The 27,911-nt window shown below is 38.2% G+C and overlaps 1 protein-coding gene across 3 annotated transcripts in view; it reads left to right on the forward strand.

Annotated features, from left to right (window-relative positions):
* ush1c (Usher syndrome 1C) overlaps positions 1-27,911 on the forward strand; it is a 183,090-nt gene that overhangs the window by 3,111 nt on the left and 152,068 nt on the right. For all 3 annotated transcript variants that reach the window (XM_059975708.1, XM_059975709.1, XM_059975710.1), the window contains exons 2-4: positions 12,428-12,495; positions 21,726-21,869; positions 25,006-25,144. In XM_059975708.1, the coding sequence (XP_059831691.1) occupies positions 12,428-12,495; positions 21,726-21,869; positions 25,006-25,144 (351 nt within the window). The remainder of the gene's footprint in view (positions 1-12,427; positions 12,496-21,725; positions 21,870-25,005; positions 25,145-27,911) is intronic.

Consider the following 27,911-nt stretch of genomic DNA (forward strand, 5'->3'; position numbering starts at 1 on the left):
CATTTTCACGTATCATACTTCTTCTTACACTGACCACTTATGTCCATTGAAATTGATACTATGCCCAGTGGTTCCCCCTGAGAACCACTGGTGGTTCAATGAGAAACTATAGAGCACAGAATACATAGCAAGAACTAAATAAATTAAGTATATTACGTTGCAAGAAATAGAAGTTTCTGAGCCAAAAGCCTATGAATTTAATAGAGACAACCTCATTTTTCTCTCAGGAAATAATTCCATATTTTTTCTGGGGATAGAAGGAAATAGCAAGTACTTCAAATGATTTCATTTTAAACATTCTTCATCCCAGTTTTTTTTACTTTCCAGTAACTTGGGGTTCCAACATTCCCACTCTGTATATCAGTATTTAGGCTTTCCTAACTGATATTGCCCCAATGGTCTACCTGCTCCATCAAGAATGATATGATTTTATTCTTTCCATGCGACATGCGATTTTATTCTTTCTCTCTCACTTCCATACCACTTCTCTGCCTTTCCCTCATTAAGCCACAATTTTGGTTTTTCTATTGTATATTATGTTCCTCCACTGCAGAATATATGAAAAATCAGTACATACAAAATAAGTTAATAATAAACTAGTTCACTCTGAGGACGGTGTAGTGTCTAATGGCCATACAAGTACACTCAACTGACACTAGTTAGAAGTCATCTGGCAAAATCTCTAGCCCTAATTAAGCAGTGTAGTGCCCCAAATAAATGAAGGGAAGAACTGCAATTTCCTCGGGTTTTGTTCTTTAAGAGTTGTCCCATATAAGCAGCTTCTCTGATTAACCAATGGCCCAATTAACTGGAATCTACTATCTATGTATGTATATCTACTAGATACTAGTGTATATATGTGATCTAAGTTACTTTGACCATGGAATGATTGTTGATACCAGACAGGGAGTTTGAGTATCTCAGAAGCTGCTGATTTCCTGGGATTTTCATGCTCCAGTCTCTACAGTTTGCAGAGTATGATGCAAGAAACAAACACCATCCAATGGGTGGCAGTTCTTTGGGCAAGAACCCTTTATAATGAGAAAGATGGGAAGAGAATGGCCAGACTGGTTCAAGCTGACAAGGTGGGAGTAACTCAAATGATAGGATGTTACAACAGTGCTGTGCAGAAGAGCATCCCTGAATGCACAGCACATCGAATCTTGAAGTGGATGGGCTACAGCAGCAGAAGACATATGCTCAGTGGCCACTTAATTAAGTATATTAAAGTGTGTTTTGGAATGGAACTTCCTGGCTTTTGTGTTGCATTGTTCAGTCTCCTACCTGTACAACACACTGTATTTTCTGATCTCTGAATTAGCATTGAAGAAAATAATCATGATTTCTGAGGCTCTATCAATTCATCTCAGATTAGATTTTAATTTGCTAATAATATATGTGCATCTATTGTTCTTATCTTAGATAGGTGCTAAATAGCGATCTATTAGTATGCCCTTACTGCTAATGAAGGCATTATTATAACTGATCTATACCAACATGCTGAACCATATCAATAATATTGTTACCAAATGTTTAAATGAGTAGTTGAATGCATACATATAGGTCTGAACATCTCTCCCAATCCCTATTACTTGTTGACACTTTGTTTCAAAGTTCACAGATCAAGGGTAAGAATTCTCAGTATCATTTGAGTCATATTCTAACATGAATCAGCAGATTCACAAAAGGGATAGATGGACTGAAAGATTAGCGTGTCAGAAAGCTGGGGTAGTATAAAATGATCTGACAGTAAAATATGCCCATTATTGTCAACTAAGAAAAAAAATCGTTTAGTGATTTTGATATGGTATGTGTAAAACTCAAGTCACATTATGCAGTGCTCATCACTTTTTGGTGAGTACTGCACATTTATCAACTTCAGAAGCAGTAAACCAGTCCTGTACTCAAAGCAGAGGGCAGTGACTGCAAATCACGTGCTGCACCTCTACAATTTATCATATGTACCCAGAATTTAAACATGGAAGTATGAAATCAACTTAACTAGCTCATTTTTTTGCATGAAAACTTTTAACTCTAGATGGAACTTCAATAACATAAAAAATAGTTGTGTTCTTCATTTTCCTTAGTACGATGATGATGCTGTCTGAGCCAGGGAGGAATGAGAAGTTGAAAAATGATAATTCTGAGAGAAGGTAACCTGGGATATGAGGCTTGGAAAGGTTCAGCAAGCATTTGGGAAGTCACATATTATGTTGTTTTTTTTTGTTGGAGGAGTACAATAGTGGACATGTCTTGCTGCAGTTATAGAAAGCCCTGTTGTGACCTCATCTGGATTACAGCAGTGTAATGCTCATTCACTAAACTGGATTACTGGTTCAGTGGGTTTGTTGTACAAGGAGAGATAAAGCAAAGTGGTCTGCAGTCTTGCAAGTTTGGAAGAAATGACACATTTAAATTTGTTAAGGGTTTGGCAATGCAATGCAGGGCCAATGTAAGCTTGAGACGGAGTATCTGGAACTACAGATGGTAATTTCAAAGTAAAAAGTTAGCCAGTCAGTACAGAGGAAAGACTTCTTCTCTGTGAATCTTTAGGATTATTTAAGACTTGGAGGGCTATGTCACATTTATTGAGTACATTTCAGGCCGTTTTGAGATATTGCGAAAATCAAGTGCTCTCAGGTTACTGCAGGAAAAGTAGTTCGTGCTTTATCTCAGGTTAGTGAGGTAAAGCAGCCATGATGATACCAGTTAGCAGAGAAGTAATGAGGGACCAAATGGCTTACTCTTGCTTCTGTTTATAATAGTCTTAAACCAGATTTTAACCAAGAATTTGGTCTCCAATCTCAATATCACATGGGATTCAGCAACTATTTTGTTTTGCATGTTAATACTACTTCAAAGTAATTTTCTCATATTTAAGATGCCCTTAGAGATATTTTTTGTTCCAGCAGAACCCGTGATCTGTGCATCTTAAATATTGAAACTGAAAGAATGTGAAATTAATACTCAAGATGTGAGAAAGAAGGTTAACGTGTGTTCCTTCAGTGTCAAATCAAGCACTCTTTAAAGGAAGGTTTAAATGTTTTGAGGGGTGGTGGGTAGTTATGGGGTAAGTACTGAATGAACTAAACAAGATAAACCTTGTTTTTTAAAATTTTTATTTGTATTTTCAATTACAACCTAATGAAACAAGACTTTTGTCATTTATATTTAGCATTTACAGCCAAAGCAAATGCTTAAAGTAGTCATTATGTGATAATTTAGATTGGAATGGACTGCATACTGTATATTTTTTGGCAGGATAAGTTCACATTTACTTGATAAAAGTCAAGACATTTCAATGGTGAACTGGCAAGGAAGAGTGTATAATTAATCATAGAGCTTCCCAACTCAGATAGCAATTGTAGATCTTGCTGCGTAATTGCTCTTCTGACCCTTTTCTGAAGTTATTGTGCTATTTGCATATAAATAGTAGTGAATTCCATTAACCTCACTTTTATATTGAATGAAAAATCCAGGCCAATATAATACAGCAGATTAAATGCAGATTGTGAGCAGTTTTTAAATTACTGTTTTACTTTAGTGATCCCAATTATGTTTTGAATTATAATTTATCAATTAAACATTTTAGGAACTTAGATTTCGGGAACTTAAGTGAACCTTTGGCCTTTAAATTTAGTGAATTACTATCAGGCCCACTTGTGCATTAATTACAGAAATAATTTTATTTAGGTTTTAAAAGTAGATTGTATTTTCATTTTACTCCACATCATGTGTAGTCCTTGTATTGATTCTGCATCAGTGGACTGTATCAGTGGTAAATGACTGTATTCATTTTACTTCAACAAAATTAGGCATATTGCTTTGGGGATCGGGATAATTTTGACTAAAAAATATACATCTTTGGTATTTTATTATACATGTAATTTGAACTGACTGGTATTCTTTTTGTTTTGATTTTCCCTACAATGATTTTTGTTTTTCAATTGAAAAAATATGTTTAACTGATGGACCTAGTGATTCACTTACTGAAAATAACACTCCCAGAGTTAGCTTGTTGTTCATGACTCCTTAAGTACATCTTACATAATATCTTAAAATGAAATTAAAATATTAATTTTAGCACACTTTTTAGATGCAGTTGTATATTTGAAACTTCCTCAGCTCATAGTTGTTTTAATAATCGATTCTTTCATACGTTTAGTACGCACCAGTGTGCAACAGGGATTATGATTTTATTGATGGGCTTCATTGCTTTATGATTGTTGACCTTTGATACTTGCATGACATGAGAACCTTAGTCTCAGTTCAACTGGAGGTTTCACTGCGTATGTCATCCACCTCTTTCCACTCCCCCACCCCTCCCATGAATAAAAACTACACTGGCATAAGCAATCTCTTTTAAGACACATGTAGAACATTTTAGTTGGATAAAGCTCTCCAGGGGTGTGTCTTAAGGGCAATTTCTCATATATCAGAATATCTAAACATGAGGTTATAAAATGCTGCACATATTTGTAAGGATTTTTTATGACTCCTTAACAAATTCAGTTACTGTTTATTGGTGGGGGGGGGGGGGGTGCGGTAGATTGAAAGAAATATGGCAGTGAATTTATCAACAGAGCAATAGTTTCCCAAACGTTACAATTCTTCACTTTTACTTTTTAACCAATCTAGTGTACGATTTCTGTTTTTTTTTCTGTTTATTTCTAGATCTAGACTTGGAATTTATTTTATCACTACATTTAGCTACGATATCTGTTAAGAATTAGAATTTCATAAGTTAACCATTTCCTTAGTTGGAAGGAAAACTTGACCTGATTTTTTGATGCTGAATGTTGTTTAAATTTTTTGGCTTTAGCAATCCTCTTTGATTTCATAGCAGACGTAGCACAAACCATTTGATCTGCTAGCTCCTGAGCTATATCTTCTGTCCTGGCCATCAATATCATGGTTGTGGTTCAGCAAGTTTTTGCTTTGTTGCTTGTTAGTCTACAATGCCACAAACTGGAAAGCATATAAAATATCGTGGAAAGAAATTTTACCATTTTTCTAATGCTGATAGTGCTGTAGTTTTGTTTTTGATTGTGAACTCTAGTGATAATATCATGTGACGAGTGCAATTGCAGTTTTTGTATTTTAGATTTTAAAAATAGTAGCAGCAGAATGTTTGAATATTTTAAACACAAAGTATACTGCAGATGCTGTGGTCAAATCAAAACATACAAACAAGCGGGATGAACTCAGCAGATCGAGCAGCATCCGTTGAAATCCACTGAGTTCATCCAGCTTGTTTGTATGCGTTGTTTGAATAGTTTGCTGTGTGATGTAACATTATTATAAATTTATAGCACAGTGGCCTGTCAGCCTTCTGATAATAATTGAACAGCTGCTTGTGTCAGTTTTTTATGACCCCTCGTGGCTGCATCAAAAAGTAATAAAGTAACAGCATTAATTACAGTGACTAATAATTACAGTGGGTTACAATGTTTTAAAGAACACATTCTATCTTTCTTGTAGCCGAGAATATTCAGTGCCCTTTAACAAATGTTTTCAGCAAAGCTGTTCAGTGGAGATCTCTGTAATTTGCCCTTCTTGATTTACATAAAATCCAAATTGAGCTGACAAAATGTCAGCATGCTTGACTGAATGTGGAACACCAAGACAAACTGAGGCTAGATATTGACATCTCCAGCTCACAGACCACTACTGTGCAGAGAAAGGTGTCCAAGTGTTCTTTGCCCCAGTTTCTCTGCTTTATGCCAAGATAGCATGGCTGGTATACAAACCAAATATTATAGTGTTTGAGTTATTCTATCTTTGTGTAATAACCGCTCTTGTAGATTAGAGTACTATGCATAAGTCTGAGGTGTGTGTGTGTGTAAGATTTTTTCAAAGGTTTGAAGTACATTTATTATTTAAGTATGTATGCAGTATACAACCCTGAGATTCATCTTCCACACAGTCATGAAACAAAGAAAACCATGGAGCCTGTTCAAAGAAAACTATCAACCATGCACACACGCACATGCAAAAAAAATCAAATGGCGCAAAATTGAAAGAATCCAGGTATACTGTATTCAGTTCAGCTTGGTGTTCATTATCTGCAGGCTGCCCTGATGTGAAATTGCCCAAAAGAGCAACAAAAAACAGCGAGAGACTGGAAACAGGAAAACTAGAAAAGCTTCATAACGTGAACGACTGACTCCAATCCACAAACTGCATTGATTAAACCTTGCCCAAGACCCAAATCCTTTGACAGCATCAAGGGGGAGAGAGAGAGAGAGATCATGTGAATGCTGTCACTTTTCTCTGGGGCCAGAGAGCGAGAGGCTGCTTGGTGGTATTGATTCTGATATGGGTCTGTATTGTGGACGGAGAGTGGGAACGGGGCAGGGAGAAGGGAATCACGGTTGGAAACAACAAAGGAAGAGGAGAGGGAGTGGGGCCACCAGAGAGACAATCTGTAATGATCAATAAACTAATTGTTTAGAATCAAATAACCTTGGCTGGTGTGTCTGCACCTGCACCAACCCCACCCTTGGCACTCTTTCTCTGCCACCTGTCCCACTCCCCTCTGCAGTGCTCCACCCTCATTCACAAAGGTGTATATTGTGCCACAGTACTGTATATGATTTTTAAAATTACTTAAATCTATGTAGGGTAGAACAATATGAGTACAAGATAAGCGGAGAGCAGGTAAACACAAGTCACAACAAATTAGATTGTGAAGTCATCCTGTCCTCGAGACTAGTGATGCATGCTTGCAGGCTTTTGTACCATCTGCCGGATGGGTGGGGGGAAAAGAGAGAATCTGGAATGGTGGGGGTCTATGTTTATTTTTTCACTTTATTGAGTCAGCGAGAGGTGTGGACATAGTGACTGCCAAAGTAGCGTAGCGTTTAGTGCAGCACTATTACAGCATGGCCTACTTCCACTCCTAAACCTTCTGGTCTTTGGGCAAAGGGCCATCAAGATACTGGGTTTGATAAAGCAGTACCTTGAGCGTGTGATGGTATTTTCATAATTGTAGAGCTGTCGTTCACAAACAGGATGATCCCTTTGTTGTCAATATGCCAATGCCTTTACTGTTACACGTGAGCCAAGATTCTGCTGCATGCCTACAGGGTGCAGTCTGAAGTCCGTCTTCCTTCAATCACTTGCTGAAGTTCAAATTTTAAGGTCATTTCAGTCTTGTCAATTGAAGATTAGATGCCTTACACAAGTCGGTCTTGGACACTAGATCTGTTTTGTGTATGAGAACCAAGGCAGAAATAAGATTCTGAAATCAGGATTTATAGATGATTTAATGCAGTGTAACATAGTTTTATTTATAGATCTGGTTTAGAAAGTAATTTTCCTCTGTCATTTAATTTTTACAGTGGCCAGAAAAATTGCAAGAGAGCTGATAGCAAGAGAGTAGGAGAAACTGTGATTCTATTGGTAAATAATTAAGATTAATCATAAACACAAGAAAATCTGTAGATGCTGGAAATACAAGCATCACATTCATGAGTCCTGATGAAGGGTTTTGGTCCAAAATGTTGACTGTTTACTCTTTTCTCTCAATGCTGTCTGACCTACTGAGTTCCTCCAGTATTTTGTGTGTGTGTGTGTGTGTGTTGTTAAGATTAATCATTACTGATATTGGAATTGGATGGATTGTTCACAGATCATCCAAACAATTTGAAAGCTCTCTGCTGTGTTCAGAAGGGGCAAGTAGTGGGAAGATGCATTTTGATAATTAACATTCCAATGATAAGAGATACTGTGAAGTGCAGAGGAACATTTGGATATAGCAGTGGATTTCCATAGATATCTGAACATAACAAAGTGTTTAAAAGGCATATGAGATAATTTTCCTTTATTGGTAGAAATACATAATGTAATATCTGGGAGGTTATGCCAGAAGTGGGTCTGACACACCGAGAACATAGTTCTGTTAACTGCATTTCAGGAACAATGTGGTAGCATCTAAAAGTACTTTGAAAAGATTTGCAAAGATATTGTCTGGTGTGGAGAAAATCAGGAGCTGTATTCATTGAATTGAATTGACTTTATTTTTTTACATCCTTCACATACATGAGGAGTAAAAATCTTTGTTACTTCTCCATCTGAATGCGCAATTTATAGTAACTTGTAATAAATAGTACGTATAACAAGACAGTCAATATAGCATTGAAATACATCAGTATCAGCGTGAATTGATCAGTCTGATGGCCTGGTGGAAGAAGCTGTCCCGGAGCCTGTTGGTCCTGATTTTACTGCCGCGATACCATTGCCCAGATGGTAGTGGCTGGAACTGTTTATGTTTGGGATGTCTCAGGTTTCCAATGACCCTTTGGGGTCCTTTTTATGCACCTGTTGCTGTAGGTGTGCTGAACAGTAGAACGTTCACATCTACAGATGCGCTGGACTGTCTGCATTACTCTCTGCAGAGTCCTGCGATTGAGGGAGTACAGTTCCCATACCAGGCAGTGATGCAGCCAGTCAGGATGCTCTCAATTGTGCCCCTGTAGAAAGTCCTTAGGATTTGGGGACTCATGGCAAGCTTCTTCAGCGGTGTGAGGTGAAAGAGGTGCTGTTGTGCTTTTTACACCACACAGCCAGTATGTACAGACCATGTGAGATCCTCGGTGATGTGTATGCTGAGGAACTTAAAGCTGTTCACCCTCTCCACCCCAGAAACATTGATGTCAGTAGGGGTTAGCCTGTCTTTATTCCTCCTGTAGTTCACAGCCAGCTCCTTTGTTTATGTGACTGAGGGAGAGGTTGTTTTCCTGACAGCGCTGTGTAAGGGTGATGACTTCTCTGTAGGCTGCCTTGTTATTATTTGAGATAAGGCCAATTAATGTAGTATCATCAGCAAATGTAATTAGTAGATTAGAGCTACAAAGACACATTCATGGGTATAGACAGAGTGAAGGAGGGGGCTTAGGACACAGCCCTGAGGCGCTCCTGTGTTGAGGGTCAGGGGGGCAGAGGTGAGGGACCCCACTCTTATGAACTGCTGGCTATCCGACAGGAAGTCCAGGATTTAGCTGCGCAAGGTCGGGTGAAGGCTGAGGTCTCTGAGCTTCTTGACAAGCCTGGAGGGAATTATAGTCCAAGAACAGCATTCTCACGTAAGCATCCCTGTTCTCCAGGTGTGTAAGGACGGTAAGTGGAACTGTGGCTATTGCAACATCTGCTGATTGGTTGTGTCAGTAGGCAGATTGTATGGGGTCTGGTGTGGGTGGCAGCATGCTGCAGGCATAGTCTTCTACCAGTCTCTCAAAGCATTTGCTCATTATTGAGGTGAGTGCGACAGGATGCCAGTCATTCAGACATGTTACCTTGGTCTTTTTAGAAACAGGAACAATGGTGTATGTTTTGAAGCAGGAGGGCACTCTGCACTAGGAGAGGGAGAGGTTAAAAATATCTGTATATGCACCTGCCAGTTGGAACCAGAGAAGTTGAGGGAGTAAAAGTACAGGCCTACAAACACACTGACAGCATTTCAAGCCTGGTGGGATGAATTTGCTGCTGCTGCAGGGCAGCAGGCTTCTTCTACCATGTAAAAGCTCAGTTCATGCTCCCATTTCCAATTTGTGAATGATTTAAGTTATGAACAATTCTCAGGAACAGAAACTTGTGGTGACCTGGGAGGAACTATAATGAGAAATCCCAAAAAAGTGAGTAAAGAGGACCTTTTTCTCTTATCAGAATGATTACTGACCAGGAATGATGAACTTAAGGTAACAGGTGGCTAGATTGGAGGGAAAATTAGAATTTTTCTCTCACCCAAAGTGTTTGGAACTTGCAGCCTAAAAGGTGAGCAATTGAAATCCCCACTACATCCAAAAATTGGCTAGTAAAGTTCTGAATGTGTTAGAATCTACACAGACATACAGTTGGAAATAGAAATAATTTAGTGACTTCCGCCTTCTGCCTACTTCCTTTCTAGTCTTCCATGGTCCACTGGCCTCTCCTCCCAATCAACTCCCAGCTTCTAACTTTATCTCTCCTCCCCACCACCCACCCGATCTCACCTATAACCTGCCGGCTTTTACTTCTCCACTCATGTTCTTATTCTTACTTCTAGCCCCTTTCTTCTCAGTATTCCTCTCCTTAGATGCTGCCTGACTTGCTGAGTTCCTCCAGCATTTTGTGTGTCTTGCTCTATATATGCACCATCTGCAGCATCTCTTATATTTCTAATTTAATATTTTTTTCCAGTTGGCATTGGCACACCCAGAGAAATGACCTACTTTTAGCCGTAATATGATATGAATTTATTGAGTAGGAAACTGAAAGCACCAGGAAAATATTGATGCAGGTTTTAAAATATGATTTACTCTCACAATTGCTACATGTTTGTTTATAATTTGATCTGACTTGTGTTAATAGTAATTCAGGTGGCCAGAAGAAAATGATGATGATGGAGTGAAATAGTTGCTGATGTGAAGCATTAATTGTTAGGATGGAACTCCATCTTGTAGTCACGAGGGAAATTGAGAAACCAGTTGTATAACAGTCAAGCCAAACAAAGGATTGCTATCAGTCTCACTTGTTTAATTTTTTAATGATATTTTAAACTAGGAAAGGTGTTCAGAGCTGCCTGACTTGGTTGCTTTGATAGTTGGCATACTGTGTGTCAATGGAAACTTCACTGTAAAAATAAGACAAGAATCATTTTTAAGCTAGTTCTATTGTTTTGTAGTAATTCTGTCATGTTCTACTCCAAATATTAGAGCCATAGTGTATATTGGGAAACCATTTTGTGGGAATCCTTTTGGAAGTTGAATCTTTTGAAATGTTCAAAGACAGTGTTTCTTTGGAATAAGACTGATTTCTTTTATGAGTTGGAGAACATAACAGGAAAAAAATAAAAATGTATTGGAAGATAGGACAGAATGTAAAGTATCCAAACTTGCTAATGGTATGAAAACTGGTAGAAGGGCATGTTTTGATGAGACTATGTGCACTGTCCAATGTATAGAGTGAGTGAGCATAAGCCTGGCAAATGGGTTTTAATGAGGGGAAGTGTGTCTAAAGGCAGACTTTATTATCTAAATGCAGTAAGTTTGCAGAAGAGCAAAATACAGCGGGATTTAGTGTTATTGTTCTCAACGTGCTTTAAGATATCATGCTGGTTCAGCAATGGAACATTATCCCTCCTTAAATTTAAAAAACGAGGAAGCATTGTTACAATTGTACAGGGTACAAGTGAAGCTGTAACTCGAGTACAGTGTACAGTTTTGGTTCTGCTATTTAAGAAAGGGTGTGCTGGCACTGAAGGCAGTTTAAAAGTAACTAAACAAATTAAATCTGCATCCCTTGGAGTTTTAAAAAAAATGGGTGTACCTATTGAATCATACAATTTCCTGAAGGGGACATGACCGGGTAGATACGGAGATCTTTTCACTAGTGGGAGAATCTCAAATACAGGACATATGTACTTACTAGATTAAGGAACAGTCATTTAAAACTGAGTTGGATAAAACTAGTTGCAGAGAGTAATGTACAGCTGGAATTCTCTATCCTGGATGGTCTCTGGCCACTGGATCGTAGTGGCATTTGAATAGGAAGCAGATACATTTTTGAAAGATCAAGGAATTGAGAATGACAGAAAACTGGCATTTAAATAAAAAAGTTGGGGACTGGGGAAGATCAGCCACGATCATCTGAAATTGTGGGACAGGCGTGAGAGTCTGACTGGCTGACTCCTGCTCCAATTCTCTTGTGTCTGAAGAGCTTAGGGATGCTGTGACCTTGAAATGGTTATGCATAGTTACTGGCATTTTGTCCTTTCTGCATCTTAATGCTTAAGTAATTCAATAGCGAAAATTTACTTCATGAAAGAGAAAGTTATTTTTTTAGATGACTAATTGAGAATATAATGTAAAGTAACAGCTTGAGAGAATCTTCATTCAGCTCGTAAACATAGTGACCATCAGTAGCAGCTCGGCTAGGTGGCAGGCAACCAACAGAATCTGATACACTTGTGATCCTATATTGTCTGCTGCTTGGATGCTGATATTATGTTGTTTGAAACACTGATCATTTTACAAGTTAGTAATTTTGTGTCAATTCTGCTGAGCAAGAATGTGTTCCATTAATGAATGGCCCAAGAGATTCCTGAATATATTTATTGAACAGCTTACTGATCATAAGGTACAAGAGATTTTATCAAAAAAATGTTTCCCAGATTTTTTATATTATGTTAGCTGTAAATAAAATCTCTATTAACATCGGTTTAATTTCAGCTGCTTTCAACAAAAGATTGTAAATTTATAACTAATGTGTTATTCAATTTTGATAATGTCCTTTGATGGATTTTCATTCAGGTTGCTAAAAACTTGGCTATTTCATTAAAGTGATAACATTATGGAATTTTATTAAGGATTCAGTTATTATGCTAATTTGATAGTTAACACCTACTTTGTGGTAAATGTATTTTATTTGAACTATTTCTATCACTCAGGTGGACTTACTAATTGACAGTGATGCAGAAAAGGACTACCTTTATGATGTACTACGTATGTACCACCAGTAAGTAGCCTTCTTATTCACTACTCCCTGTCTGAGGTATTTCGTGGTGAATTCCATTGCTTGTTTTCAAATATATTTACATTGCCAAAAAATAAACCTACATTTATAAACAGTCAAGGCCAGAGTTATTTAACCTGCTGTAGTTTGTAGAGCAGGTTCAGATTTAATAAGATGGGTGACATCTCATCTGAAAATGTATTTAAATATAAAATTTGAGAGTGCATTCTGCTCACAGGAACTAATCTATAGAAATTAAGAATAAGCTTCTGCTACTTCAAGTCATCGCAAATTGCTTTACAGACAAGAAAATCCAATTTAAATGATAGACCTTGATGAAACATTATTGAATTTTAGTGTTTGTTTTTCATGAAAGTTATGTGACTTCAAAGACCAGACTATTGATGTAGTACATATAAAGTTGATTTGTTCTATCATTTATATGTTGATTATGTTAAGAATTTGAGACTTGTTTTTGCTGAATACTATAATGATAACATATTCCTTTGACTTAAAAACAGGTTGGCTGAATATTATGGTTTATATTCAGTTTTCTGTTTATATCTGATTAATTTCTGTGTAACCTATCACCAGAACCTCCATCTGTGTGAATAGTATGAATAATAGCTACAATCATATGATACAGGATTCTAGGGTATGGGCCAGAATCATGGGGCATTGGTGGATGTCCTAGGTCAGGTGAATGCAAGTCTTCCATTGTAAAAGTCATGAGTATTCTAGACCAGAAACAGTGGGTGAATTTGGCCATCCCATGTGCAAAGTTGAAAACTGACTTGTCAATCACCCACCTAAGAACAATCTCCGAGCCATATTGGTCTGAATAGCTCCTTACCAAACTGAACAAATGGGCTAGCTCTAAATTACGGCATTTTATTATTAGTACATGCATCGTCAGTCAGTGATGCAGGAATTTTCACATGTATTTCCTCATGTGCAAAGCTCTATTTTAAAGTACCAAAATCACAATTACATTTTAGTATAGATGTTGAAGATGACCAATATTGTTCTGGGTTCTTTATGTCCTTTTACAAATAGATTTTTTAAATTGAAGAATTAGTGTTCATATTTTAGAATTATAATTTCTGTCATTGAAATAATTATTCCAGTTTAGATCCCAGGGCAGTTTGCTTTGAGCTTAAATCACTTTGAACCTTAATCCTAATATAGGTCTGCCTAAATTTGTTAAATAGTGATTTCATTTAAATATATTATAACTAATTGGCTTTCCCTTTTAATTCTAAACAATTAAGAACTATAAATTTGGAAAATTGAATTAAAATATTTAAAACCTATCTGAATGTAAACAGACAGGGTGTTTTGGTATTAAATGTTTAAACAGAATAATTTTTATGCTTATTTTGCTACTGTTGCAGCAATGTTGGGCAGGATATATTGTTTCCTTTCATCATTTGAATAAACGAGGCACAAAAGAAGCTGAAATGTAGACGTTGGCAAAGTTTCCATGTGATCTTTGTAAAGAGGACTGGTTTTGTTTCCCAATGGGCTTTTCCGCTTCAGTTTCATTGAGGACGGCCTAATTGCTTTTGCCATTCATAAAGCAAAGCTCTTCAGTGTTTGCATCATCTGTGAATCGACCGTTCTTAATAATTTACTGCCTGCACTTGTTTAATGAAATTCACAGCAATCACACTATAACAGTCATGTCCTCTGCCTATTTATTATTTTCCACATCATAGTGTGTAACAGTACATTAAATATTCTTTCACATATCCACAAAGTATGTATATACATTTACTTAAGTCAAAGTAGTTTTTGCTGTGAGGGTACATACAGCACCAGTTTCATGATTCCTTTGCTAAGCGAAGCCCTGTTCAAAACGTCATTGTTCGTTTGTGAACTATTAACTCAGTGGTGAACTCTATTTTCTATAAGAGATGTTTCCTAATGTTTGGAGTTGGTTGCATTGATTCAATGAAGCAAGAGTTTGAAGTGTGTGAGTAGAGATTTCTTTATTAGTTAAACGAGGAATTGCTGTGAGATGTCAATGTGTTCTTCATTGTTTGGGAGGCCATTTTAATTCCCCTTTCCATTCCCATGCCAACCTTTTTGTCCTCTGCCTCTTTCACTGTCAGACTGAGGCTAAACACATACTCAGATAGCATCACCTTTATATTCTGGCTGCAGTCTGATGGCATCAACACTGAATTTTCCAGTTTCAGGTAAACTGCATCCATTATGTCCCTTTTCACTCCCCTCACAACCTACCCAGTTCATCCAGACTCCCTGAAGACTGTCTCTTGCACCTCCTCCATCCACTCCTTCTGCCCTTCACTAGCTGGCTCCTCCCACTCAGTCCCCTCCCCCTTCTGTTCCCATCTGCCATCCATCCTCACACTTGGTTCCATGTTCCACTCTTCTTTCCTGTCAGATTCCATCATCTGCGGCCCTCTGCTGCCTCTGCCCTCACCTTTCAGCCTCTGTCACTACGTCCAATTTCCCTCTTCCATCTGCCTACCACCCCTCTTCACCACTTACAACTTCTCGCCCCACCCCTTACTGTCACGTCTTTATACTGGCTATCTCGTCTCGATCATTCAGCCCAGATGAAGGGTCTCAGCCCAAAACATTGACTGCCCATTTTCATCCTGCATCACATTTGTTACTCCAGATTCCAACATCTGCAGTCTCTTGTCCCTCCATTCAGTGACTCAATAAGGCGTCTTGCTACCATGATTTGTGAATAACTAAGATTGGCTATAAACGTTGGTTTTCTTGCTGTACTCAGAGGGCAAAATCAAGTGTCCTGATGAAGGATCTTGGCCTAAAACTTTGTGTATTCCTCCCCATTGATTCTGCGTCATCTGTTTGTGCTTCCCTATGTCTCCAACATCTCCAGAGTCTCTTGTGTCTATGTAGAGAAACCTACCTGAAAAATCTTAATGATCTTTAAGCTGGGAATTCCATCCCCACCCCCCAGGTTCCCAGGGTTCATTTCTTCTCCCCAAAACACTTATCACTATACTTTGTGCTAGAACGAATCTCATTTGAAGACAAAGCCCCTAGAAGCATCTCAACTGGGAATTATCACAAGATGAACTGATGAGTTATCCTGTGCACAAAAAGGAAAGAAATGATCCAGTAGTTCACTACGTACTTGGACCTGCTGTCTACAATACTTTGAGCATTTCCTTTAATATTGACCTCAATGCTGGATGCTAGAGAAACATCAAACTGTGCCAAATATTACTTTATGTGAATGAAAGTTGTGAATGTTGCTAACCAGAACTGTGGACTGTTATCAGAGATGGCAACTTCATAGAATAATAAGCACTGTTATGGTCTCTGTTGTCCAGTGAATATGTGCCTGTCATAAAGCACCCTTTTTCATATTAATTCCATTTTATTCCTGTAGTGGTCCCTTAATCTCTTCCCAGATGCTACCATTCATTTGTCTGCAAGTGGAAATTCACATTGACTAATTAATTGACTAACCTAAAATCTCTGAGGTATGGGAAGGAACGGGACTGCCGCCAGATATCCTTACTGTTGCCCAGTAGCAATTTATGACAGTCCAACAGTCTGCAGTCGTAGGCCTGTATGAATGAAACACCTGATTGGATAATCCTAGTACAGTAATCACACCACTCAAGGACAAAAATTCAGCAGCCATAACTTGCAGCATGAGAACTTGCTGCTCTTTTTATAAAGGTCACAATAGAGCACTGCCCATAACATATAGTTTGCAGAGACTGCAAGCAACACATCAGAACATTGTAGATTGGAAGCTACCTTTGTCAGAGTGGCTGACTTTGAGTCAAAATGGTAGTAGTGGCTTGTGGGCCATGACTGACCGTTTTGTGGACATATTTATAAAGAAGATAGAATTAAAGGCAATTGGCTTCTTTCTCATATATTTGTTTTCATTTAGAGCGGTGCAGCAAGATTTCACACTACAGACAGTTGATGAATTTTTGGTTACAATTTATGAGATTGGAATGAAAAATATACATTGTTTGTAGCTTGAGTTCATCAGGTAATTAATGATCATGCAAACCTCACGCTGGTACTTCACATGAGAGAATCAATGCTCTTTTGGATTCATAATGAACAAGAAAGGTGCATCTGCTGAGGTGAATCCGATTTCCTGTTAGCTCCTCTTCATCTTGTTCCAGGGTTTGTCTTTCCATATTTACTTATGGTGGGGAGGTCAAGATGATGGTAACATCTGGTAAAAATTGAGCATAGATTCTGACCATCTCAGAGAAAGATGTTTCTCCAATTGGTTATGTGAAAAATTTTGATCCTGCTACCTTTGCATGCAAGTTGCCTGTGTGATATGCTGGACCTTAAGTAGACGCGCTCTGCGTATTGTCAGTGAAGGTATAGGTTCTGTGCCCAGCAGAACTCATTCAACACATCCACATACTTTATCTGTCAAGAAAACTCACTGATGCCTCTACTTTCTGAGGAGGCTGAGGAGAGCCGTCCTGTGCACACCAATACTCAGACTTGCTACAGAAGCGTAATGGAGAGCATCCTGACATGCCGTATTATTGTGTGGTACCAGGACAGGAGACCTCATTAATGGGCAAGTAAAACTGCCCAATGCATCACTGGCCAGAAGTCTACCCACGATCAAGGACATGTATACAGAATGGTGCAAGGAAAAGGCCAGCAATATCATGAAGAGTCGCACCCACTCTGCTCAAGGACTGTTTGTTCCACTCCCATTAGGTAAGAGGCTACACAGCATCCATGCTGGGACCTCTAGACTCAAAAACACTTACTTCCCCAAAGTTGTTAGGCTGCTCAACACCTCCATCCATTAACCCATCCCATCACCCCCTTCACATCACCTTGTGTTACTTTGCGTGCATACAATCGGTCTATGTATATAACAGTTAATGGTACATCGTGTTTTACAGGATTGCTGTTACATTCACATTAATTGTTTTTTATTGCATTCTTTATCCTTATTGTGGTTTTTAATGTTGCATCAAATCCAGGGGTAACAGCCATTTCCTTCTCCTTTATGCTTGTATACTGAAGAATGGCAATAAACAATCTTCTTGAACCTCGAGTTATTATTCAACCACTTACGTGCTGAGCTCAAGCTGCAGATTCATGCCCATTACAGCCGAAGGATCATATCCATTTTTTAACAGTGCCACTTTCTATACACTTTTCAGTACAGTCATCAGTTACTTTATGCAGAAATCCCACAACCTTTAGTATTACTCCTGTAGGTTTACAATGACTTGCAACATTGGCAGAACCTCCAGATTGTTGCTTCAGATTCCAACATCTGCAGTCCCTTGTGTCTCTAAATTTAAGACAAGATGTAACCATGGGCCAATAACACCACCTTGCTGAATTTCTGCCCATACGTGTCATTCGCATTTCTGACTGAATCACAGTCAGGTCAATGCTTTTAGTTATTTTGACACAGGTTACAAATTTGATGGTTCTAAGGTCATCATTGTCTTCTGTTTGACTGAAAGCAGTTGTGAAATGGCACCTGTTACATGCACTCTTTGGTCTAATTGTATTAGCAAGGTAGTTGGGGCACCTTTCTGTGACCAATTGTTTAGTAATGGTTTTCTACCTGTTCCACTTTCATGCAACATGGTTCCTTACCAAAAGTGTCCCTTACAGTCACCTGACAATATGAAGTAATAGCATTCAGTATTTGACCTCCTACTTCCTACAACTCTGTAATGACAGAAACTCTTGAGAATTCTAACATATCTCTATTTCATCTCCTGCTTCGTGAAAGTGAACATGAGTATACTTAAACACACCACCTGAGTGAACTTAATAATTTAATCCTCAACATATTGTCTGAGAACTTTCCAAAGTTGCAACATCCCATGACATTTTGCAAGCTCACAATGTAATTACTGAATAGCTCCTTTGGAATCCAAATATATATACCAAGTTTGTAGTTTTAAAATATTTCATATAACCATGGATCAAAATCTGTCTTTCATACCTGACCAGACACAACTGCACTGTATAGTGCCAATAGATTCCTCAGTGTCAAGTCAAGCAATAAAGTCAACTTTCCCTAATGCTATGGCTTTCTTTCCATCGTGGGTTCTTCACATGGAACCTCTATCTACACTGTTGATTGTTTTAAAGAGCTTATCCAATCATCGAAGGTAAATATTAAATACCTCTTGCATTCAGTAAAATTTATAAGGTTTTCCAGTATGTAACTAAATTGTCACATTTCTACTATCTCATTTTGAGCTCTGTTTCCATATGCCAGTTTTTAGTTCAATTTTGGCAGATTTATCCTGCCTTTTGGCTGTACTTTGTCTAAGTTGTAGATTTGTCAAACTCATATAGCAATGCAGACTTTAATAGAACTTTTGGCAACCATCATAATCATCAGTGTAACATCTTTGGACTTTTTTCTACAGTGGAGTATAATTCTCTTCAACATGGAATGTCAATTGCGGGTATTTATGTTGCTATATTTAATTCTCTCTGACAGAAGGCAGTATGTGAGACTCGGCAAGCAAATCTCTACATCCTGCTTGCTCAGCTCTGAATGCTCAGGGGTGTGTTTCTCCCCTCACCTATTTTCTCTATATACCAATGACTGAATCTATAGTTAAACTGATAAAGTTTGAAGATCATGTGACTGTCACTGGACTGATTACCAGAGGTGATGAATCTAAGCACCACCAGGAAGTAAGCAAGTTAATGACCGGTGTAATCACAAATTGCAGCTGAATGTCTTCAAAACTGTGGAGATGCATATCAACTTCAGGAGAAATGTGCCTCCTCTCCACACACCTATCATCAAAACCTCTACAGTCAGCAGCATTTCAACTTTCAGGTTCCTGGGCATCATTCTTGTGTATGCCCTCATGTGGGAGAACCATATCTGCTTCAATAACAAAAAGGCTCAGCAGAGAATATATTTCTTGAGGCAGTTGGTAAAATTCCATCTTCCTCTGATCGTAGATGCAGTTCTACAGTGCCATCATAGAGAGCGTTCCTGCATCAGCAGTTCTACAGTGCCATCGTAGAGAGCATCCCTGCATCAGCAGTTCTACAGTGCCATCGTAGAGAGCATCCCTGCATCAGCAGTTCTACAGTGCCATCGTAGAGAGCATCCCTGCATCAGCAGTTCTACAGTGCCATCGTAGAGAGCATCCCTGCATCAGCAGTTCTACAGTGCCATCGTAGAGAGCATCCCTGCATCAGCAGTTCTACAGTGCCATCGTAGAGAGCATCCCTGCATCAGCAGTTCTACAGTGCCATCGTAGAGAGCATCCCTGCATCAGCAGTTCTACAGTGCCATCGTAGAGAGCATCCCTGCATCAGCAGTTCTACAGTGCCATCGTAGAGAGCATCCCTGCATCAGCAGTTCTACAGTGCCATCGTAGAGAGCATCCCTGCATCAGCAGTTCTACAATGCCATCGTAGAGAGCATCCCTGCATCAGCAGTTCTACAGTGCCATCGTAGAGGGCATCCCTGCATCAGCCTTTACTGTCTAGTTTGGTGCAGCATTCTCTCACAATATATGAAAATTGCTGAAAACTGTCAGGTCTGTAGAAAAGGTCATTGGCTGCTGTCTATCATCACTGCAGGACTTGTATTTGTCCAGGACAAAGAAGTGAGCAGGAAAAATCATTGCTGACACCACCCACCCTGCAACCTGCCTTTTCCAAATCTTCCTTCTGGAAGGCGCTATAGGGGAATTAAAAAAAAAGTTTTACAAGTTTCTTTCCCCAGGCAATTAAACTGATCAATTGTTCTAGTTAGCCCACTTCCCTACCCCCTCTGTCAGTTCCCCCTATCATTACACTACACTGTACATGTACACTTAAATCCCAGCATGTATTTTACAATGTAAACAGCATTATAAAAAGTGGTCTAATGTATTTATACACATTTTATTCCATGTCCATACTTTAACTTCCAACTTTATTTTTGTATAATTCTTTATCCCATGTAATTGTTGAATGTTGTTGTTTTTTGTATGCCGTGCCTTGAGAAACACACCACAACAAAGTCCTGGAACACGTGCGTGTAAATGATGCATGAAGTTGATTCTTGATCCTTAACCATGTGAACAAGGTTCTTACATTAATACACACATCCTCTAATGTCACCTACTTACTATGTGGAGGAAATCAGGCCACACTTGGTGAAAGCTAGGATTGTCAGACATGTGGTGAACTGGGTTTTGAATGCTCTACTTTACAATGGCACAAGAGTTGAAGCTCTTTGCTTTCCTGTAAACTTCTTCAAGCTGCACTCGATGCATTTCATTAGAGAAACAAATCTGAATCCTACATCATTTTCAACACTACGTTTTATGTAGGGTAACTTTAATTTGAGTATCCAGTTCATATTGGTCCAAAACTGTTCAGATCTGTGAATGTAAATTTAGAGTTTGGTGTTTTGAATTAATGTAAGCTATTTTTCCCCTTTCTGTACATTTACATGCCATAGATACATCTGTAGACTTTCATTATAGTTAAAGGATTTGCACTTGAAGCTGTGGGTTTTGAGCTTCTCAACAATTCTTGCCAAGCATGTTCATTATACAAATTAAATGTGGAAAAATATTCAAACACGAGGAAATCTGCAGATGCTGGAAATTCAAGCAACACACACAAAATGTTGGTGGAATGCAGCAGGCCAGGCAGTATCTATAGGCAGAAGACTGTCGATGTTTTGGGCTAAGACCCTTCGTCAGGACTCAGCCCGAAACGTCGACAGTGCTTCTTCCTATAGATGTTGCCTGGCCTGCTGCGTTCCACTAGCGTTTTGTGTAGAAAAATATTAATTTGGCAATATCTGATAAAAACTGTGCTACAATTGTAGAAACCTGTCCCTTTTCTTCCATTTTTATTTTCTGGTGTAGAAATATAGAAAACTAGATGAGCAGTATAACAATTAGAAAAGTGCTTGCTTAAATGTCAAATGCAGATGCAGCATGTAACTAACTTGAAAGTGGTTTTAATGGTTTTTGAAAATGCTGTTTACACCTGTTTTATCCGTGGTGTGTCTTGAGGCGGATAAGTGGGTTTTGAAGCATCCATCAATTCAGTGAGGTAACACTCAATTGTCCTAACTTCATTTTTGTGCCTCTTGATTCAATAATTCGACAATGTTCAACATTTGAAGAAGCTGAAGTGAATCTGATTTAAACAGATAGACTAAGTGGTGAAAATGAAAGGAAGCTGTGCTGGTACATGCATAATTATGTTTTACTTCTTTTTCTCAGATCAATGGATCTCCCTGTTCTGGTGGGTGACCTAAAACTGGTGATAAATGAGCCAAGTCGTCTGCCAATGTTTGAATCTATTCGGCCACTTATTCCTTTGAAACACCAAGTAGAATATGACAGTCTGACACCAAAACGATCTCGGTAAGGAATTGATTTTAAGAAGAAAGCCCAGGACACAATTAATTGAAAAATATGGTAATATACCTCCTGATGTATTATTCTGTTTGCAAGGAAGTCCACAGATTTTCATGTTTGCAGATAAATGAATTTATAAATTTTTGATTGGGTCATTATATTTATTCCTCCAAATTGGGTCATAGAGGACCTGGCCAAGAATGTAAAACTCTTTTTGTGCACTTTCCAACAGCAAGGTGTAAAGGCTGATTTATACTTGCGTGTCGCATCTATGCTGTAGGTATCGCGTACCCTACACCATAGGGTGACGTGCACCTCCCCAAAAAACTAACTCGTGTTGCGGGGATGCAGACCACAACAACTGTGATTGATCCGCTTGGTAGCATTGCATTTCCTCCTACGCTTTTCCAGTTGCTTCTTCTCCCCCATGTCTGCACACTGATGCAAATTAGATGAACCAAATCATCAAATCTACCTGCCGACTTGCGAAAATGTTTGAAATGCATTTCCTTGTACATGGCTCTCACGAAGAAACTCAACACAGTGCCATAGAAACCCCATGCCAACTAGCATTCTGGCGCACACCAACTATAGCATAGAGCCTACACAGAAGTGAAAATCAGGATATGGACAAGTATAAATTAGTCTTAAGTTGAGGTTTTAATTAGAATACCTAACATTCCCTCTTGTCAGCATCCGGTTCACTTAGACTCAGAGCATTCTCAAGCTTTATCAATAACCTATACTGATGTAATGATATCAGTGCTGAAATTGATCAAGGCTTCCCTGGGTGAATAAATTTGAATTCCAGCTCTGATCATGATTTGCAAGTGGAGGGTCTATATGCTCATTGTGAATGGTTTAAATCTACCTTCCCCCCCAAAAAATGCCAGAAATACTCAACAGGTCAGGCAGTATCTGTGAAAAGAGAAATAATGTTCACACTTCATCAGCTGTACGAGTGCGATACCCACCTGAGAGCAGAATCTTGTAAAATTACAATGAGGAAACAATAAGTTCTTTGGTAAACCAGGATGATTACCTTAATTCTACTAAGTCACCAAGCACTCAGTCGTATTAAAAAATAGGTCCTTGTTAGTATTAAATGAGCATTTTTAAAATAGTTTTTAAAAATATCGGTGTTCCAGCAAAGGCTACAATTGTCATTCATATGCTAGACAAAATATGTTCGCTCAGGATCACACAGTGAAGGTCTTGCAATCAGAAGGTTTTATGAATTGAGTTCATACGAAAGTTGAATTGTTGAATAATTTGTGTTTTCTTGCATTATGAGTTGATTAAATGGACAGCACTGGATACAGAATTTAAAATTGTTTTAATTATGCAACAGGTACTTATGCACTTCCTGGGTTTACTTTTCCATTTGAGCTTTGAAGTAGCAATGAACCATTTATGAAAGAGGAAATTAGCCAAGGCAATAACTTCTTGATTAAAATTTCCTTTTGTTGGATTAAAATTCCTGCAACTCTTGATTACAATTTGATTCTAGATAGGGAAGGCCTTTAATAATGGAGCAAAAAATAAAATAAATAATCATGCCTCTATATTGGCATACTAACAGAAAAGCATCTGAGAGACTGTATTATCTATCATTTGAGAAAGCTGTGGATTGACCAAAACTAGTTGACAAAGACCTGTAAAAGAAATATGTTATTTTCAAGAGACCAGGAGACAGGGACATGATGATCTGATAATTGTAAAACATTTGATGTAATGGATTTTAATAAGTTTCTTGTCAAGCCACATGATAAAACATTCAGTCGAGTAAAATCTAGTTTGATCCACCAAGAAATGGTAAGTTAAATTGAGAACTGGTTCAGCTGGAGAAGCAAAACGTAATGTTCAAAGTGTGTTTTTAAACTGCAGATAAAGGAAATAGAAAATAAAATCAGAAAATGATGGAAACATTCAACAGGTCTGTAACCTCTGAGGATAGAAAAAAGTTATCACTTCAACCTTTATTCATACAAAGGCCCAGTACTAATGAAGGTCCTTGGAGCTCAAGTGTTAACTCTATTTGCCTTTCCATAGATGCTGTCTGGCTCTCTGAGTCTTTTCAACATTTTCTGTAGTAACAAAGATCAGCTTTCTTCTGTAGGTAGAACCACGGCTACACACACAGTTATGGATATCATTGTTTGTGGAGGTGAACATTATAGAAAATAGAAGAAAGCTTGAGATGGTAAATATTCAAAAATCTGCAGCTCACCACTGCATATAAAATAATGGATAATATCTGCTCAAGATGAGATTCAACTTCACTTTGAATTGTGTGTTTTATGGATATGCAGGTTTGCTTATATGTTTGGTGTGTTTGCCTGCACTAACCTGATGATGTATCTTGCTGTGTGAATCCAAAAATTGTCAAGAATTAAAAGATTTTCACACCATGGTGCTGAATAGATTGTACATCACCACTAGCAAATAATCCTTATACATGATGCCATGCATCTGGGGAAAGTCACAAGTTGCTCATAATGAGACAATGTGCTATGTCTGCTGTTACTCAACCATGTGTGCTAAATAGATATATAACTTTGAAGCTGTTCAGCTTAGAAAGTTTTTAAACGGTGTAGATTCTTGGTTTTACTGAAGAGTTCATTCATAACAGATCATACTAAGTTTAGCAGAGATTGACATGGGAGTCCTGAAGCTGTGATTATACTTCCTGCATCATTCAAGCAGTACAGTGAAATTATTCTCCTTTAATGAGTGCTCATTGGGAAAACATTGTAATGGTGAATATTAACCATCAAAAACCTTGCAGGAGGAGCCTGTGGGAAATTTATGCTCTAATAAAGGCAAGACATGTTCACTGAGGACTGCCTCAAAGTATTATTTTAATAAATAATTTAATGCCTATTACAGCTATTGCAAAACTTGTCTTTGTGACTGACAGAGATATGTGGATTGTTGATGGTAAAACAGTGCAAAGAGGCAATGCCTAGAGAAGTGTGAGCATTACATTTGAAGAAAGCAAACAATAAGAGATTGAGTAATTGCAAATTCTGACTACGTGTAGGGGAAATTAAATGCTTTGAAGGTTGGAGTTGTTTTCATTGGAAATTGCCTTTCAAAATATACCATAACAATTGAATGCTTTTTTTTTAAACCCCTAAAGGAAACTAAAGGAGGTGCGTTTAGATAGAACACATCCTGAAGGACTAGGCTTAAGTGTGCGAGGTGGATTGGAGTTTAATTGCGGACTCTTTATTTCCCAGTTGGTGAAAGGAGGACAAGCAGACAATGTTGGCTTGCAGGTAAGGACTACTGTCATAACTGAGGGGAAAGGGGCGGTAATTTTGGCTGGTGTGAAAATGTGCACTTAAATGGCTGCAGTGTAATGGCTTACACTTTTCACTTGATGCACACTTTAGGTCTTAATATTTTATTGCCATAATTTGACTGTGATTTCTGCTGAAGTGTTGATTAGAGACATTTCACAGTATATTAGTCTCCGTACACCCGTTTCCATTCAAGTACAGAGTAGTCTGGTTGGTACACAGCAACATGGTTTAGAGATTATTGAAGATGACACACAAGTTTTTGGTTGCAAGTGGAGGAGGCAGTGAGGCTAGCTATTTAAATGTTATGAATACAGCTGACAAGATCCTAAGAAAGCTGACAATTTTGAAGACACAAAGTAATGCATGGGTGTCAGGAGGACTCAAAGGACCTCATTCTCAAATTTACAAGCGAACCTATTATTGCTGGCATTGGACTTCCTCGTCTGGCACACAAACTCATTCAACAACTATGCACAGGGCCAGCCCTGAGGTTGTAATTCAGATCTTGCGCCCTGGACCCACTCTCTCATCAGTTTGGACTGCTTACCTCTGGTTATGATATGCTCTGTGTAATCCACACCTATTTGGGAACAAGATGTGACAGAATGTAGGACAGTACAGCACAGCATCAAGCCCTTTGACCCATAATGTAGTACTAAACTAGTTAAATTAGTAATCAAATTTCCAACTAATATAATCCCTTCTGCTTATGCAATTCTCAACTCCATCCATTTTCTGCACATTCATCTGCTTATCTCGGCCTCTTTGACACCCACTCATAATTATCATCACCACCACCTCAGTCAGCGCAATCTGAGCATAATTTCAGGCTAATTTTCTGGAGGGAATTTTGTTATGTTTTCAAAGAAAAAATACTGACCTATGTCTGAGTTTTTGACTAAAGCACCCCCACCCCAGTATTACTCTTTGCTCCCCAGCACCACCCCATACTCAGCTTCCTATCTTTACTAAGTTTCTCCTGTTTTTAGATGCTCAATAGTTTCTGTGAATCTCTATTGGAAACACAGTAATTCATCTGTTGAATTTGCCAGTGCCATCACTACCAGACCTGAAAGTTAGATACAAGAACTGTGCAATTTTGTTATTTACTTGGGAAACTAAAATTTTAATTAAAACTAAGCATAAAAGCACTAAACTAAACCATTGAAACAAATATATCCCTGATTCTTGACAATAATTTTGACCTTTGGATAATTAAAAAACTTAAGACTACTTCAGATTTATACAAAGAGCTATTGTCTACACTTAATTAGTTCATTACATTCATTAATACTACAGCTTAAATTACAAAATCAAATATTGTTCCGGAACCAGTATTATTAGCAAAGCAGACTTCCTTTATGGAATCACATTCTTCTGTTTTAAGTCAGAGTATTGCTGAAACATTTGAACTCAACCTTTGCTCGGTAACTGTCAATGTTCCCTCTAATACTTTTTACAGCTGCATGGACCAACCATTGCTCTGAGCAGGAAATCTTTACACTGAAAAACTGTGCAGTACTTTGAATGTGTTGTTTTTTTAATTACTGTGATTATTTAGAATTAAAATTGTAAGATCACACACTTTTGATTTTATTTACTAATTGAAAGGTTTAATGAAATACAGGACAACAAAGACAGTCTTTCACATTTCATAAACGTTTTCTCATGTCTTTATTACAAATCCATTGTCTATAAACACTGTCCAGATTAATTGTGCATCCAGATGAAAGATGCATCTTAATCCTCATTAGATCATCTAAGTGTTCCACTTCTAGTCTATCTCTGGATTTATATTTGATTGAAGTCATAAGACTAAATTGACATTCACAGTCAGCACTAGGAGCTTGAAATGTTCCATTGATGTAAAGAATTGAAACTTCTTCAAATTATTTGTTTCTAAGCATGTAGTTCAACATGTCAGCGAATATCTTAATTTGGACCAGTCTTAACTTCCTCAGAAATGGCAAATTTGAAATCACAGTATTGCTGCAATAATTTAAATGTAACTTATCTGCTTTTGTCGGAGTTTATAATAGTAGCTGAGTATTTTCTTGTTGGCGTTCAGCAGGCTAGCGGTTTATTAACAATGAGTTACTGACTTCTGTGTTTATCATAACAATTTGTAATACAGGCAGTCCCCGGGTTATGTATGAGTTCCATTCCTGAGTCCGTATTTAAGTCGGATTTGTACATACGTCAGAACAAGTACATCGGATATTATTTAGCATCAGTCAAATGTTTGTCTTAGTATATAGTATATATTTTACCTTTCTATGCATGTAAAACACTTAAGAAACGTATGTATTCCAATAATTAAACCATTGCGTTGCTTAGTAATAATAGTAGCTTTCATCGGGGCAGGCCTTTCAAATGCTCCATTATTCTCACTTTATCCATTAAAATTGTTCCGATCGTTAACCGACTGTAGCCTAATGCTTTTCTAATGTCCGATGGCATTTCATCTCTTTCCAAACGCTTTATTATTTCCACTTTATTTTCAATCACGATCGCTTCCCGTCAATGGAACAGAAACACTGCGGGTGTCGGGTCCCGACCTCCACCGGCTCCCGAGGTCCGCTGGACCTTAAGGACCACCGTACACCGTCAACGGAACAGAAACACTGCGGGCGGCAGGTCCAGAGCTCTGCTGGGTCCTAACGACCACTGCACTGAGGCAGGCTGAATGGGACAATTGAGGACTGTGCTGGGTTTGTGTATTTGATCACCCATAATATTC

The sequence above is a fragment of the Hypanus sabinus genome, chromosome 7 (assembly GCF_030144855.1).
Source record: "Hypanus sabinus isolate sHypSab1 chromosome 7, sHypSab1.hap1, whole genome shotgun sequence".
Classification (NCBI taxonomy): domain Eukaryota; kingdom Metazoa; phylum Chordata; class Chondrichthyes; order Myliobatiformes; family Dasyatidae; genus Hypanus; species Hypanus sabinus.